General features: G+C 43.2%; 1 protein-coding gene across 2 annotated transcripts in view; it reads left to right on the plus strand.

Moving 5' to 3' along the window:
• Positions 1–14,075, plus strand: part of tmeff2a (transmembrane protein with EGF-like and two follistatin-like domains 2a) — an 80,961-nt gene extending 66,886 nt beyond the window's left edge. For both annotated transcript variants that reach the window (XM_008404284.2, XM_017302359.1), the window contains 5 exons: positions 1,739–1,887; positions 2,897–2,947; positions 3,203–3,320; positions 11,176–11,334; positions 13,309–14,075. In XM_008404284.2, coding sequence (XP_008402506.1) covers positions 1,739–1,887; positions 2,897–2,947; positions 3,203–3,320; positions 11,176–11,334; positions 13,309–13,405 — 574 coding nt within the window. In that variant the 3' untranslated portion in view covers positions 13,406–14,075. The remainder of the gene's footprint in view (positions 1–1,738; positions 1,888–2,896; positions 2,948–3,202; positions 3,321–11,175; positions 11,335–13,308) is intronic.
• The last annotated feature ends 678 nt before the right edge of the window (positions 14,076–14,753 follow it).

Consider the following 14,753-nt stretch of genomic DNA (forward strand, 5'->3'; position numbering starts at 1 on the left):
CCTTTCTGGTTTTCCAGACGTCCTGCCGTGTGTCTGTGTAGGTGTGTGTCTGTGTAGGTGTGTGTCTGTGTAGGTGTGTGTGTGAGTGTGTGTGTGTCTGTGTAGGTGTGTGTGTGTGTGTGTGTGTGTGTGTGTGTGTGTGAGTGAGTGAGTGAGTGAGGTCGGGCGCCCACGGGGGCGTGTATGCAAACGTAGCGTTACCGCGGCGCTCGGAGAGCAGTGACAGTTATAATTACAGAATCAGGCTTTCTGTCAGGGGACGGCTGTAATTTCTGCTGATCAGGTCTAACACAACAGTCAGTGTGCACATTTCAAAACACACACACACACATTCATAAACGCAGGCGTCGCTAAAAGACGAGTGTGTTCCTCCCTGAAACGTCAGCAAAAACCACATGGTGTACTAAAGTTGTTTGTAGCTAAAACTTAAAAATTAAGAAATGACAGGATTTTATGGAAGGATATAAATGATCTCCAAGGAAACCGCCGCTGTGTTAGCTTAGCTACTAGCATTAGCAGCTAATCTCCCCAATCACTTGTTAATAATTGCAAAATAAACATCAAGCCTAAAAACATAAAACTGTAACGGGCTGAACGTTCTGTGTGGGAAATGTTTGAGTCTTTTTTTAGTGTTTCGTCCCGTTACATAACGCGGCGTTGTTATCAGTTGCTATGGTAACGAGTCTGCGTAGCGTAGCCGTCAGAGATCGAGGAAAAAGTGGTTCTGAGTTGTTCTGTAAATGTTTTTCGTTGTTATTTGTCCCTCTACTGCTGTGGCCCAGCTGGTCAAGCCGGCAGTAATTGTGTAAGTCTCATTTTTCTCCACATAATCCGTCCACTGGACACCATCTGCCACGCTCCACAAACTCCCGTCAGCCATCTGTAGCGAAAGTTTATCAATAAATATTCAGGAAATGCTCGACTATTTCAACAAGCTGTAATTTTTCTGTTAATCTTAAAATTGTTGTGCTAAGGCTTTAGCACTTAGCATACAAATATAAGTATCCTTGTATCCTGTACAGGATAATAGGAAATTTATGAAAACTAAATAAACATTATGCTCACAAACAACACCCGTAGTCCTACTGCTAACTCCCTGCTTACATAATGAATTCCAGAGTTAAGGATTTTTTTGTCCAAAAAGTGCCGGATTTATCTACTTTGAAAACCAAATAAAACTATATTTGCTGATTTACGTTCAATATTTATTTCATGCTTAAAACATTGTTGTCTTTTAATGAGCCTGCAGTGTTTTGGGGTGTAATTATGCATTTCCCTCCTTCTTTGCAGCTCTTCAGTGATTTTTCAACCCATTTTGCACCGTTACATTATAATCCTTCACGGTATTTTCCATTTGGACTTTTCATTATGTTATCTAAAATAAAAGTTAGAAGTTGAGTGACCACTCTTTGTCCCAAAGTTAAACTGTACAGCTCTGTTATCGCAGGTTCTTTCATCGTTAATTGCTTTCCGAACACCATTTGTCTGTCAGCCCTCTGGTGCAACTGGACCCTCTTTGCAGAGTTAAATTCGTTTTTCCGTATTGTGTGAAACCTGAAAGAGCTGAAACGGGGTCCAAAGTACTGCCTGAGTTCAAGCTGTGCTGCTTTTCCCCTCTTACGCTTTCAACCTCACAGTCAAAACACTCTGCAGAATCCAAATTCATCCTTTTAAAGATGCGTCAGCGCGGAAAGGAGCAGAAAAGAGCGGAGCTCTAACATGATTTCTTGCTCTCCAGGTGCGTCTGCAACATCGACTGCTCTCACATCAGCTTCAACCCGGTGTGCGCCTCCGACGGACGCTCCTACGACAACCCCTGCCAGGTGAAGGAGGAGTCCTGCCAGAAGCAGGAGCGCATCGAAGTCAAGTACCTGGGCCGCTGCCAAGGTCCGACGCTCACACACAGACGCATGCATGCGGTCGCAGTGAGAGGTGGAAAAACACTCAGACACAGAGAGGGAGGTGTCGGCTCGCCTGGAGGAGCAGATGCTCGCTTGGAAACAAAAAGCAATGAAAACACCCTGATTCTGTGGATTCTCCTGAAAGGGGCAGTATTACCAGTAACTGAAAAATGCTGCATTTATCACCTCTGTCTCTTTAAGAGACTCCCGCTCGTTCTGAAGCTCCGCCTTCAGGAAGTCATCCCAACATGGCTCCTCTATTTACGCTTTAACGTTTTTACCAGACGTAGATCCTCTAAAGAGCTCAGCTGGTGTTTGCTAATTGCTGCTGGCTAGTCTGAAGGAGTTGAGAGGGGGAGGAGCTTCGCCTCGTAGGCGGAGCCAGGTCCACCCAGCTGTTTTAACAGCTGAATGGAGATTAAGGGATTTCTCAGACGCGCATGTAAACATCAAAGCAACACTCCAGGTTTGTTTTTGATGAAAGTAACATTTAAACATGACATAAGGATAAAGAAGAGGTTGTTTTTACTTGATGCTGCCCCTTTGATATCAGGATGTTAACATGGTTTTTGATTTTTGCAAATGAAAATTACAGATTTTGCAGCTTCTGGGTGATACTGGAATCAGATTTATAGAAAAATATGCACGCCTCCAAGTTTCTCATTGCGCAGCCCTTAATATTTAACACACATAACAATCAGAAAAATGTTGACCTATTTGAGCATTTTCCTTCAGGACTCACCCGATTGTTTTCTCTGAGGTGTGTTAGAGAAAAATTCTCATTCATAGCAAATTTCTGCAAAACTTTTTATTCCCTCTGAAGTGAGCAGCAGATCGGCCTCCTTTCTGCTCATCACAACAGGTGATATTTAACCTCTGAGCAGAGCGGTTTGCATTCAGGCGTCAGGTGGACAGGTGCAGGGATGATAATCTGCATCGGTTTGAGGCTAAGATGGCGGCCTGAGCCGGCTCTGACGTTTCTCTGACCTTTCCAGGCGACATCACCACTGGGAGCAAAGGAGGCGGACACTTTCCTCACACAACGGGTGAGTGCTTCCTGTCGAAATGAGGATCGCCCAGGTGGCTGCAGCATATGTGCACTTAGGAATGCTGAGTGTGTGTGTGTGTGTGTGTGTGTGTGTGTGTGTGTGTGTGTGTGTGTGTGTGTGTGTGTGTGTGTGTGTGTGTGTGTGTGTGTGTGTGTGNTGTGTGTGTGTGTGTGTGTGTGTGTGTGTGTGTGTGTGTGTGTGTGTGTGTGTGTGTGTGTGTGTGTGTGTGTGTGTGTGTGTGTGTGTGAACAGAGGACTCAGGGACAGGACAGGCCCGCGGCTTGTACATCCCCTGTCCAGATCACTACAAGAACTACTGCGCCCATGGAGACTGTCAGTTCCCCAACATGGTCTCCCAGCCGTCCTGCAGGTACACGCACACACACACACACACACACACACACACACACACAGCAGTAATGCGACAGAGCGTCCCACAGTCTGCCGTTATGTTAATTAGCATAAAATGCAGAACTTTTAACATTAACATAACCAATTTTTGTTCATTGAAATGCATTTATTTTGTGTCTCATTTGACCAATTTGTGATATGTTGGATTCATGCCAGACATAACTTTAAATAATAATAATAATAATAATAATAATAATAATAATAATAATAATAATAATAATAATAATAATAATGATAATTAATTTAAAAAATACAATAAAAGTGTAATCGGAAATCTCACAAACCCCATGCAGTACCTCCGGATCCCTGTAGGGGTCCCGGCCCCCATGTTGAAGACCTCTAATCGAGGCTTTGTGGAAAGCCTCACAGGTGGGCACAGCCAACTAAAACATTAGCTGTGCTAATGCTAGAGTAATAACATTGAAGCGCTACGCTAACATAGTGCTTAGTGGAAGCTAATGCTAAAGCGCTAACTTCAACCATGTGTTACAAGGAGAACTTGAACAATTTATGTTTGTGAATTTTTGCATGTTTTGTTAACACCGCTGGTTATTTGTTCATGTAAATGTTGTAAATTTGCCATTTGATCAACGAATTTCGTAGGAAAGAATTAAATAAGTGAACAGGAAATCCAACTGCTGCATAAACAGTCTTCCCTCACTTCAAAATAAGAGCATGAGGAGACTTGGAAGAATTTTAAATAATTGATAACCAAAACTTCAACAGTTAAATTTTATTCATGAGAATGTTTATGACTTTGCGCTTTATAATTTATTCAGAAAAATTAGTGGAAGCTAAGTGCGCTAAATGCTAAAGCGCTATATCAACCTTTAATTTGGGAGAAGCTAATGCTAAAGAACAGGAGGGAGTCGACGGCCAGAATTTCAACACAGATGTCGAACTTGATTCACCTGAAAGTTGCAGAATAACCAAGTAAATTAGCATTTAGGATTTATCAATCAATTAAGGGAAGCTAAATGTGCTGAAACTTTTCAGCTAGCTTAAGCGCTAATGAGAAATTAGCTCCATCGTTAGCGCATTAATAGAAGTGTGCCCAGCACCGGAAAATATTAAAGGAAAATATACTGTATGTGTTTAGAAGGAGCGACTGTGTTCAGTCAGAGGCATTTTCAGATTCACTACGAGACTGACTGCTACAGGAAACTTTACCATCTACAACGACTCTTTGTAGATACTTAGATGATATGAGTTACAGCTTCATCTTTACTGCACTCTGATAACTAACAGTGGAGCAATAATAGCCTAATATGGAGAGTACTGATTATTAATTTGTTAAATTTTTTACATTTTCTCAGCTCTGTGGATCTGATCTTGATGTAACTTTTATAAACCGTATTATTATGAAGGTGACGTATTAATCAGAGTGGAAACAAAATTCTCTGCAAACTAAAATAAAAGCCTGAAATGTAACCAAGCTAACAAGGTGTGAAATTTTATAGTTGCTTGGAAAAGCTGGAGGCTTTTGCTTAGTTAATTAGACTTGTTTATGCTGACTGAATGTAAGTGCAGAGTGGAGTTGGTGTAAAAGCTCGCCTCCTGCTGAGGCGATACGGCGAAGACCAGCCGCTCCGCTCCGAAACGGATCCCATATTGTGGTTCTCGCAGCTTAACGAGGATGCCGGTGTTCCCCCTGCGCCCACGCGTTACCATCCGGGTTTCTGAGGGGGCGTCGGCAATCACAGCTCCCGCTTTGGTTCGCGTGTGTGCAAAAAACAGAAAAAAGAGCTGCGTGACGCGGATCAGGAGGCACTGGAGACGCTGATCAGCCACAAGCTAAATTAAATTTTACCTCTGATACGGTGGAGGGTTCTGCTGGGGAACATTAAGGTCTGCAGGAACGTTAAAACGTCCCTCATGAGGTAAAACAGCAGATATTACATGATAGACAATATCCAATAACTGCTAAATGCAAGGCAGCAGCTGAATGCGTTTACGACCTGGGCAAGATGGCTCACAGCACAGCGGATTCAGGTGACTTTGAATTTGTTGTTTTAGTTTTGTTTCAGTAAAAATACTGTAGGCTGTTTAGTTTTTATCATTTTAAGTGAAATATTTGTCCCATGGACGATGCCATGTTTATGCTCCAATGCATCCTGGGTAGATGATGTATGCTAGGTGCTATGGTGCTAGCTACATTCAGACAGAAAAGTAGTTTTTGCACAGTGAGAAACGTTGAAATAGAAGGTAATGCAGAAATGAGGAGAGGAAATGAAGAGGAGGAAGAGGAGAGAGTCAGCAGAGAAGTACTTGGAAATGACAACCCAAAAAGGAAGCCGTTTGCTCCAGTTCCTGTTTACGGTTAGCATCGGGAGGAAAACATTTTCTCACATAAAACGTGAATATTCTGTTAAAAAACTTAAAGCTGCTTCATTCTTACTTTAAACATCCATTCATTATCTTGCATTTATTTAGATTTTGTATTAGTTCCTACTACTTGTGTTTGCTGTAGCCAGTGGTCTAGCTGATGGTGTTAGCTGTAGCTAAAGTTGTTAGCTCTATCTAATGATCTTAGCTTATGCTAAGTGTGTCAGCTCTAGCTAATGTAGTAAACATTAGATCACAAACTGACAGTTTGTTTCGCCACTTGAACATTTTTTAGCAGTTTTCCTCAGTCCAGATGTTTTGTGGGCTGGACTAGTTATGAGAGAAATAATCTGGCAGTGGAATACGTCTCTTTTTTATAAAATCAATATTAAATTATTGACTTGAAACAAACTCCTATATCTTGCTGAAAAGGTACTTTTAACTTATATTTGTCTTATTTCAAATGTGTTATTTGCATTAAAAACTAGCCCAAAATTACTTGGTAAGATTTTGTGTTTTTGCAGTGAAGCAGCCATTTCACAGCAAATTCAGCGGTAAAACCAGCTGACCAAACATGGGTAACAGAACTCTGCTGGCGTTGCTAGGTAACGGGGCGGAACGCTGCTGGCGTTGCTAGGTAACGGGGCGGAACTCTGCTTGCGTTGCTAGGTAACGGGGCGGAACTCTGCTGGCGTTGCTAGGTAACAGGGCGGAACTCTGCTGGCGTTGCTAGGTAACGGGGCGGAACTCTGCTGGCGTTGCTGGGTGAAAGGCAGTGCCTGCCTGCTGATTTGTGAGTTACATTCTGCAAGTTTTTGAAAAAGTTTGTTTTCCAGACAACAACATATATAAACTTATTTATTGGTGAGTTTTTTTAAGTGCTTGGGGTGTTCTTAGAACAAGTACAAAAATATTCAAAATTTGAATTTTACTTCATAGATTCCCCTTTAAAGTTTGTACTGTGACAGAGTTCATGGGGAGTAAATACTTTGGTAGATGGCAGTGAGCAACACAAGCATTGCGTAAAACGTAAAGATCATCTGAAACAAACCGGATCCACTCAGGTCCAAACCGAGGATCTGGTTCTGCATCCCAACTGGACGGGGAATCACTTCCTCCCTGCTCTGATTGGTCCCAGCTGCCTTTACCTGCAGACTTTAGCCAGGTGTTATCAATCAGTCAGCTGCCTCACCTGCAGGACGGCGGATCTGCAGGAAGTGTGACTGTAGATTTCCATCGTTTTCTGCTGGATCACTTCTCCATGATAGTCCAGTAATAAGGAAATGTTGGTGAAACAGCTTACACGGCAGAATTAATTAGCAGTTATACGATGCCGTTCCCGGGTTTAGTACTTCTTTATTTCCTGTCGTAAATGCTCACATCAGATCGTAAAATGGAGACAATTGTTTGTCTGACATTGCAACGCCGCTCCGTTTCTGCAGAGAGGAAACAGGAAAGGCTCGTTTTTATCGGCGAGCCGTCCAACGCTTCCAGCGCTTTCAGGAAGCCTTTTTTTAAGCACAGTGAGCTACTGGGCATAATGACTCCGTGCTGCGGCGCTAATCTTCCCCAATCAGATTTATCAACATATCTGTCCTGCTGGCCTCAGATCAGCGTCAGGATTTAATGAAGCTGTTCAGACTTTTGATCACAGATAACCTGGATAAATACCTGCTTTTTCGCCTCCCTCACTTTAAATATTCATTGGTGACGCTGATTTAAATTCATTTGCTGGTGCAAGAGTGATTGTCTATAGGGGCTTTTGTTATTGTCTGAGCATCATTCAGTTTATTGGCTCCAAGTATCTAATTCTCACTTGTCAATAAAACGTAATAAGTAACAGCGAAATATTCGGGAAATGAAGTCGCGTCATTAATACAACTCTGTTATCGCCTCTTATTGATATTTAATCAGTATGACTGGGTATTACAATAATTCAGTCTGCGAAGAAGAGGAGAGTTAAGGGTAAACTCTGAAAGGTTTTTGCCTCTCTACAGTTATTTTTCTGATTTTAAGCCCAGAAAAACACACTTAGAATTATTTAGCAGTGGTGTTCCCAAAGGGGGCCAACAGGGGGCCGTGGCCCACCTGAAAAAATGCTGCTCCTCCCCAGACATTTGTGTTTGGTTCATACAAAGGCATGCAGTCATCTTCTCCAAACAATACATAAACGTCGAGTCAATCCACATTTTCTAAAGAAGTTCTATAAATAATCAGGGTTCCTGAAACACTTGAAATAGAATATAATATTACTTTGCATCAATCTGGTGGTTTAATAACTTGAGTAACAGATTAAAAACTATAAATATCTTTGTTGCTGAGCTCATATATCTATGTATTCAATGCTTCAGCAGCAAAAGGGGTTTTTGAATTGAAAATGTTGCTTATTTTCTAGACATAATATGTGATTGATTAATTAAGTATAGATCCTACGGTTAACTCAATTAAAAATGTAAAGTCTCACCTCTAATAAAAATGTGGCTGTTAACAGAAAAGATCAAAATGCTTTCAGTTAAATAGTAAAGAACATGATTTTACACCAATTTAAACATCCATCCATTTTCTAACACCCTTGTCCCTCAGTGGGGTCGGGAGGGTTGCTGGTTCCTCTCCAGCTAACGTACCGGGCGAAAGGCGGGGTCACCTGGACAGGTCGCCAGTCTGTCGCAGGGCAACACAGAGACACACAACCATGCACACTCTCACCTAGGGACAATTTAGACAGACCAATTAACCTGACAGTCATGTTTTTGTACTGTGGGAGGAAACCGGAGTACCCGGAGAAAACCCACCATGCACAGGGAGAACATGGAGACTCCATGCAGAAAGACCGGGAATCAAACCCAGAACCTTCTTACTGCAAGGCAACAGCTCTCCAATTTAAACATCCTTCTGAAAATATTTGGCAAATCAGATTTTTGGTGAAAAACAGAACAACTGAATGTTTTGCAGGAACGTTTTCCTCCTGGTCAGGCTGGGTTTGGGTTTAGCAGTAGAACATGTTGGAGCTCAGCGGACGACAGAAAAACTGGTTTAGTTTAATCAAAATGCAGCAAAGTAGCTTTTATTTACTGCCCACCCAGAGTCAAATGTTTGGGGCTTTAGGGATCACCAAGCCGTACTCTCACCTAGGGAACCAAAATGGCCGACTCTGCCTATGCCATGGATTAATACTTACTTTTGTGAGAATAAGCTCTTATTTTGAAGGGCTGGCTTTGTAATATCAGGAACACAAACAGCACTCTGTGCTGTAATCCAGCACAGAGTGCAGGTACAGTATATTGTATCCATAAATAGCAGTGATGTTAAGACCTTATTGATGTTACGGACCTTTAAAAACCCACAACTCAGACAAATCCGAGCGGAAGCATCTTTCAAATAATTTCCATCCTCACATGGCAGCAGCAGGGGGTCCTGACGCCTCTCAGTCCCTCCTCCGTTGTCTGTAACCTCCATCGCCCCGACTCGCCCAGACAGACCTTCTGGTTGCATACTGAGCAGCGATTATCAGGCTGGCCGTGCGGAGGATCTCTGCTGCCCCCTGCTGGCTGCCCAAACCAGCCCAGTTGTTGTTTCCCCCCAAATAATGAGACCAGAAAGCAGAGCGGTCTGGATTGGGAATGATGAGTGTGTGTCTGTGTGCAGCACAGCGTCCCCAACAGAACAAGGTTGCGCCGCGCTTCCTCACACACTGTCAGGTGGAGCGGATGGAGAACGGAAAGGAGACGGTGCGTGTTTGTGCTAAACAAGGATGCGCAGGTGTTGGTGGGTAACAACCTCCCCGGAGACGGCAGGAGCGGCTAGAGAAGAGGAGCTGGTGAGGGGTGTTAAAGGGAGGACCGTTTTAGCTCATGTCTGACAACAAAGATCACCTCCATTAGTCTCTGAGTCCATGTGCTTCTGCCGGAGAGAGACGGCGTTCGTGTCTGCACCGTGATGAACAGGTCATAGCGTGATCAGAGTCATGCACAGAGGATTCCACAGCAGATGCTGTGCTCTGCTAGCTTAAAAGCTAGCTCTGGTAACGCTAAACATGCTAATTTCAACCATAACGACATAAAATATGTTTTATCGCCCTCCAAAGGGGTAAATGTGTTATTGCACTCCTATTAATTAGCATGGTTGAGCTTTCAGGAAGTGATTCTTTTTTTCCTTTTTCGCAGATTTACGCTTGTTTAGTTTTGCTAATAACAGTGTGACTTCGAAGAAAAGCTAAACTGAACAACTGAAACTTAAATTAGCGCGTAAATTAGCGCTTCAGAACTTATCCATAAAGGGAAGCTAAGTGTGCTTTTCAAAGTTAGCATAGATGCTAAAACGCTAAAATAGCTCAGCTACTACCGCATTAGCGCAAATGTGCCCAACACTAATTCCACCAGAGTCTTTAATCACTAGGAACAATAATTAATGTTGTGGGAACACGTCTGCTAATCCGCTAACAGGGGAGCTTACTTTTCATTTAGCGTTGTTGCTAACTTTGAAAACATTTAGAGCATTTAGCTTCCCCCAATTAAATGTTTCCCAGTACACTCAAAAGCGCTAATTCAATTGGTTGTTGTGAAAACGTTCAGGTGAATAAAATTTGAAGTTGAAGTTTTAGCTATAGACGGATAAGAATGCTTCAAGTAGTTTGATGTTTATATTCAAGCTCTTATTTTGAAGTGGCAGCAGTTCCATTTCCTCTCCTCGTGTTCTCTCTTTTACAGGAACAAAATAAAACAAACAATAGAGAAAGATATAAACATAAATTTTTTTCAGGAAGCTATTGAGCAAATGGCAAGAATACAATAAATACGCAAATTAGCTGTACAGAAAAATACATTTACGTGGATGTTAATAAAAAATACATGCAAAATTTACACATTCTTTTGAGACATGGTGGGTATCAACACGGTTGAATTTAGCGCATTAGCTTAGCTGAACTAGTGTTTCTGATTAGTTTCCCTTTTTCTCATTAACACAAACATTTCCTGTCAGTGTCGGATTCTAATTCTGGAACGACAGATCATATTGTTTTAAAGCTTTTGTACGCGTCTCCACCGCCTCGCTCTGGACGTTTTGGTTTCATAAAAGCGGCAGCAGAGGAGGAAGCGCCGCTGTCAGCAGCAGACAGTCTGTGTAATCAGTGTCACTGTAGTACTCAGAGTGAAATACTCAGCGCCACTTTTATCTGTTAAGTAGGCCTGCAGCTCCTTTATCAGGACGAGGAGCCCAGAACAAAGAGAGGATCACGCACGTCTCGCCTCTCCGTGTGAACCGACGCCCCCTGCTTGTTCCCCGTCGCTCACTTTCATCAAAACAGTCACAGCAACGGAGAAATAACAGACGCCATGTTGGATTCAACGAGAACGTTTCAATTAGAACGCAGAAAATTATTGACCTGTCGCTCACTGACTTTTCCTTCTCTGCCTGTTTCCCCTCACTTCTGTATGCGTGTGTGTGTGTGTGTGTGTGTGTGTGTGTGTGTGTGTGTGTGTGTGTGATCTCAGCTGTCACTCAGGCTACATGGGCCCTAAATGTGACATCAAAGAGTACAACGTGCTGTATGTGGTGCCGGGCTCTGGGAAGCTGCACTACGTCCTGATCGCCTCCATCATCGGAGCCCTGCAGGTGGTCATCATCTGCGTGGTGGTGCTCTGCATCACCAGGTGAGTCACACACACACACACACAGCCGGGTTTCCATTAGGGCTGACACGATTAATCATGATTGATCGGCTATTGAAATATAATCGTCATCTAATTTAGGAATTGATTCATTAACTGGATCATAAAGACTCAAAAAAATTTTTGAAAGAACACAGTCGGAGCAGCAATTAAACCAAAACAGTATAAAAATCTTTACATTTTGCATTGAAGATTTAAAATAAACCATCTTTGTCTATAATTAATTACCCAGAACTCTTGGAGTGGCGGTTTTAGTTTCTCCTGGTTCAAATTCAGTTTTAAAAATCTTCTGTTTCTGTAATTTGACATCTTAAAATTGGGCTCTGTCTCTTTAAAAAATCCTGCTCCGCCTCCAGGAAGTCATCCCAACATGGCTCCTCTTTTAACCCTTTAACAACATTTTTACCAGAGTTGCTCTGAGCAGCAGCTCCTATAATGAGCTCAGCAGGTGTTTGCTAATTGCTGCTGGCTAGTCTGAAGGAGCTGAACCTCGAAGGCGGGGCTATGTCCACCCAGGGGTTCTGCACAGTTTGACATGCAGGAAAGAATCAAAGCAACACTCCAGGTTTGTTTTTGATGAGGGAAAAACATTCTGACATGATGGGAAGCTAGAAACCGTCTTTTACCCGATACTGGCCCTTTAAATAGTCGACTTCAGTTGCTTGTATTAAAGAAAACGAGTCCTGCAGTCAACTCTGAAAGTTTTCATCGCTTTGTCCTTTTCAGAAGACGGAGTCCACAATAATGTGGTGGTATTTCGGAGGACCTTTTCCTCAATAAGGAAGAATGTCAGGAACAAGAGTCAAAGCGCAGATGTGACCTTTTTCTGCTGCTACATGTTTGTCCTTTACGTGAATCAGAAATAAACAGAAAAATCCCCACAGAATAGGCGAGATGTTTGACCTCTTGCGAATGTGAGCGCCGCCTGTTGGACAGGAAGCCTCTGCAGGTATTTTAAAGGATCTGTTAAACAGGAAGGAAACGTTAGCACGGCGGCGGCGGTACTCGTTATGAACTGTCTCCTCTTTATCGTCCCTCCTCACCCTTTAACCGCCCACTCTCCCCCTCAGACCCTCCACGCCTTCAGCGCCTCCTCTGCCTCGGCCAAAACCCTTAAAATATTTTATTAAATGTCATAAATTGCTAAGGTCAGCCAGAGGCAGACACACTCCTGACTAACACTCTCTCTCTGTGTATATATATATATTTGTGTGAGTATTTTACAGTGGTTACATAATGCCTTTTAAAACGCGGCTCACCTCGTTTGCTCATGCAGAGTCTTCTGCTGAAACTGACTAAACGTTTTTTTCTGAGGTCAGGAAGCTTTTCTATCTGCGAATAGTTGATCAGAACCACTTTCCTGGAGGTCATTGGTACTGTCCCACTTTAATCCAACTCCAGTCCGTTTGCCTAGGAAGTCCGGTTTGCTTGTGGAGGTGTGAATGCTAATCAGACCAAAACCCTGGTCCACCTACGAACCTCGGTCCTGGTTCGGTTGAAGTGAACTCAGTTCGACTGCATATGTGAACGCCAAGCGAACCAGAGACCGCTCCAAAGGCAGGTCGTGGACTACAGTGCAGGGCATTCTGGGTAAATACAATCAAAACAAACATGCTAGCTTAGCATTAGCGTTTAATTGCTTATGGTGTTTTACCAAAGACAAAAGAGGAATCCTTCAACCGCTGAAATCTGATGCTACTCCGTTTTTGTTTACATTTTGTAAAGAAGGAAGCTGCACTGAGTACCTTCAGAGGTTTGTGTTGTTTCCTTCAGTGGTTCTCGCTGCAGCGCCCCCACAGGCCAGGAGGGGAACAGGTTTCTCAAAGAGTTTGGGTTGTTAAAGAACCGCAGCAGCTGAAAATGTACCAAACGTTGCAGCTTTGCTGCCCAGTCGAACCGAGTCCATCAGGTCATCAATGTCTCTCTCACTGTTTTCCTTTTCTCCTGTTTCTGCAGGAAGTGCCCTCGGACCAACAGGATCAACCGGCAGAAGCAGAACAATGTCCACTTCAGCTCTGAGAACACCATGCGCGCCTCCACTCGTCTTATCTGAGCCCAGACTCGCCGGACAGCGTCCAGGCCCCCGTTCCCCAGCGCGACGCAGCGCCGTGGCGTTAGATGTTTCCTTCGTAGGCCAACCCTGACCGTTAGCGTCCGCCTCCCTTCGCTCGGCTCCCCGTCTCCTGGTACTAACGACCACAGAGGACGCTGGCACAGCGACTTGTACATCGGGACGATGTTGTCGCCATCGGACGCCGTCTCCCTTTTTCCGAGGATTTATTTTCTGAAAAACTGCAGGAGGAGATGGGGGGGCGGAGGGGAGGCGTCGAGGACACTGAATGTGAGTGTGTGTGAGTGTCTTATTAGATGTGTGCGCTTTGGTAGAGGCCGACTAGCCGGCGTCTGTTCTTTGTAGACGAGGGGCAACAAGCAAACCGGGGGTAGTGCAAAGCAGGGTACCGGGGCTTTAATAACCGCAGTGTGTGTTCAGTGTGGGAGGGGGGAGGGCGGGGTTGGGGGTTACACGTGATGCCTTGCACCTTGTGTTATAGGAGACCTTTGACGGAGGGCACAACGTCATTCTAGAGCTCTCCGTTCGGTTGTGACGACCACGTCAGCTACTGTATGTTGAGTTCTATTTCCAATAGTTATTACGACATTGTCTTGATGGGGTCCGTTTTTTCTGTAAATGTAAATAAATAATTTATATCACGAAATGTTTACATGCTGCCTCCGTCTGTTCTGTCTGTTCGCTTTACGATTCCCAAACGGCATCATCTCCTGGCCAGCAGCAAACCCACAGATACTAAATATGGAAAGAAACGTTGAATTTTACTGGTTTTTTATGTTAGTTATTAAATAATTACCTCATTCACATCAGTGCTGCATAAGACCTACTGATATTAATTGGCTTCTGTCGTGGAAAATCTTATCAGGCTTTATTAATCTTAATTTAATTTCACCACAATCCCTTATTGATAAGAATATATGTAATGTTTTCATATTAATTCCAGCAAATTATATTTAATCTCAACAGCAGGTCTTTTTCCCGTCAGAAACGTTTCAGTTCTTGCTGGAGGAGCAAAGAAACGATAAATTTGATAAATCTGATCTTTGATCAGAGAAATGTTTTGCTTTGGGGCAGTAAAGGACATTTTTACCTTCTGTTCTCCGTCTATAACTTATACTTTGTAATAATGATTGAGAAACAGATCACATTCATTTAAAATGTGCTGGATTCCCTTTTTTTGTGTTTTTATTTCCAAATCTTCTCTTCAAATTTCTGAGGGCTCCTTTAGCGCCCCCTGGCGGCCACCACTGAGAAGTACTACTGGAAGAGATGCTCTTTTATTGTTTTATATCCGTTTTGAAATTGTTCCTATCTGTAAATTACAGAAACT

The sequence above is a fragment of the Poecilia reticulata genome, linkage group LG2, assembly GCF_000633615.1.
Source record: "Poecilia reticulata strain Guanapo linkage group LG2, Guppy_female_1.0+MT, whole genome shotgun sequence".
Lineage (NCBI taxonomy): Eukaryota > Metazoa > Chordata > Actinopteri > Cyprinodontiformes > Poeciliidae > Poecilia > Poecilia reticulata.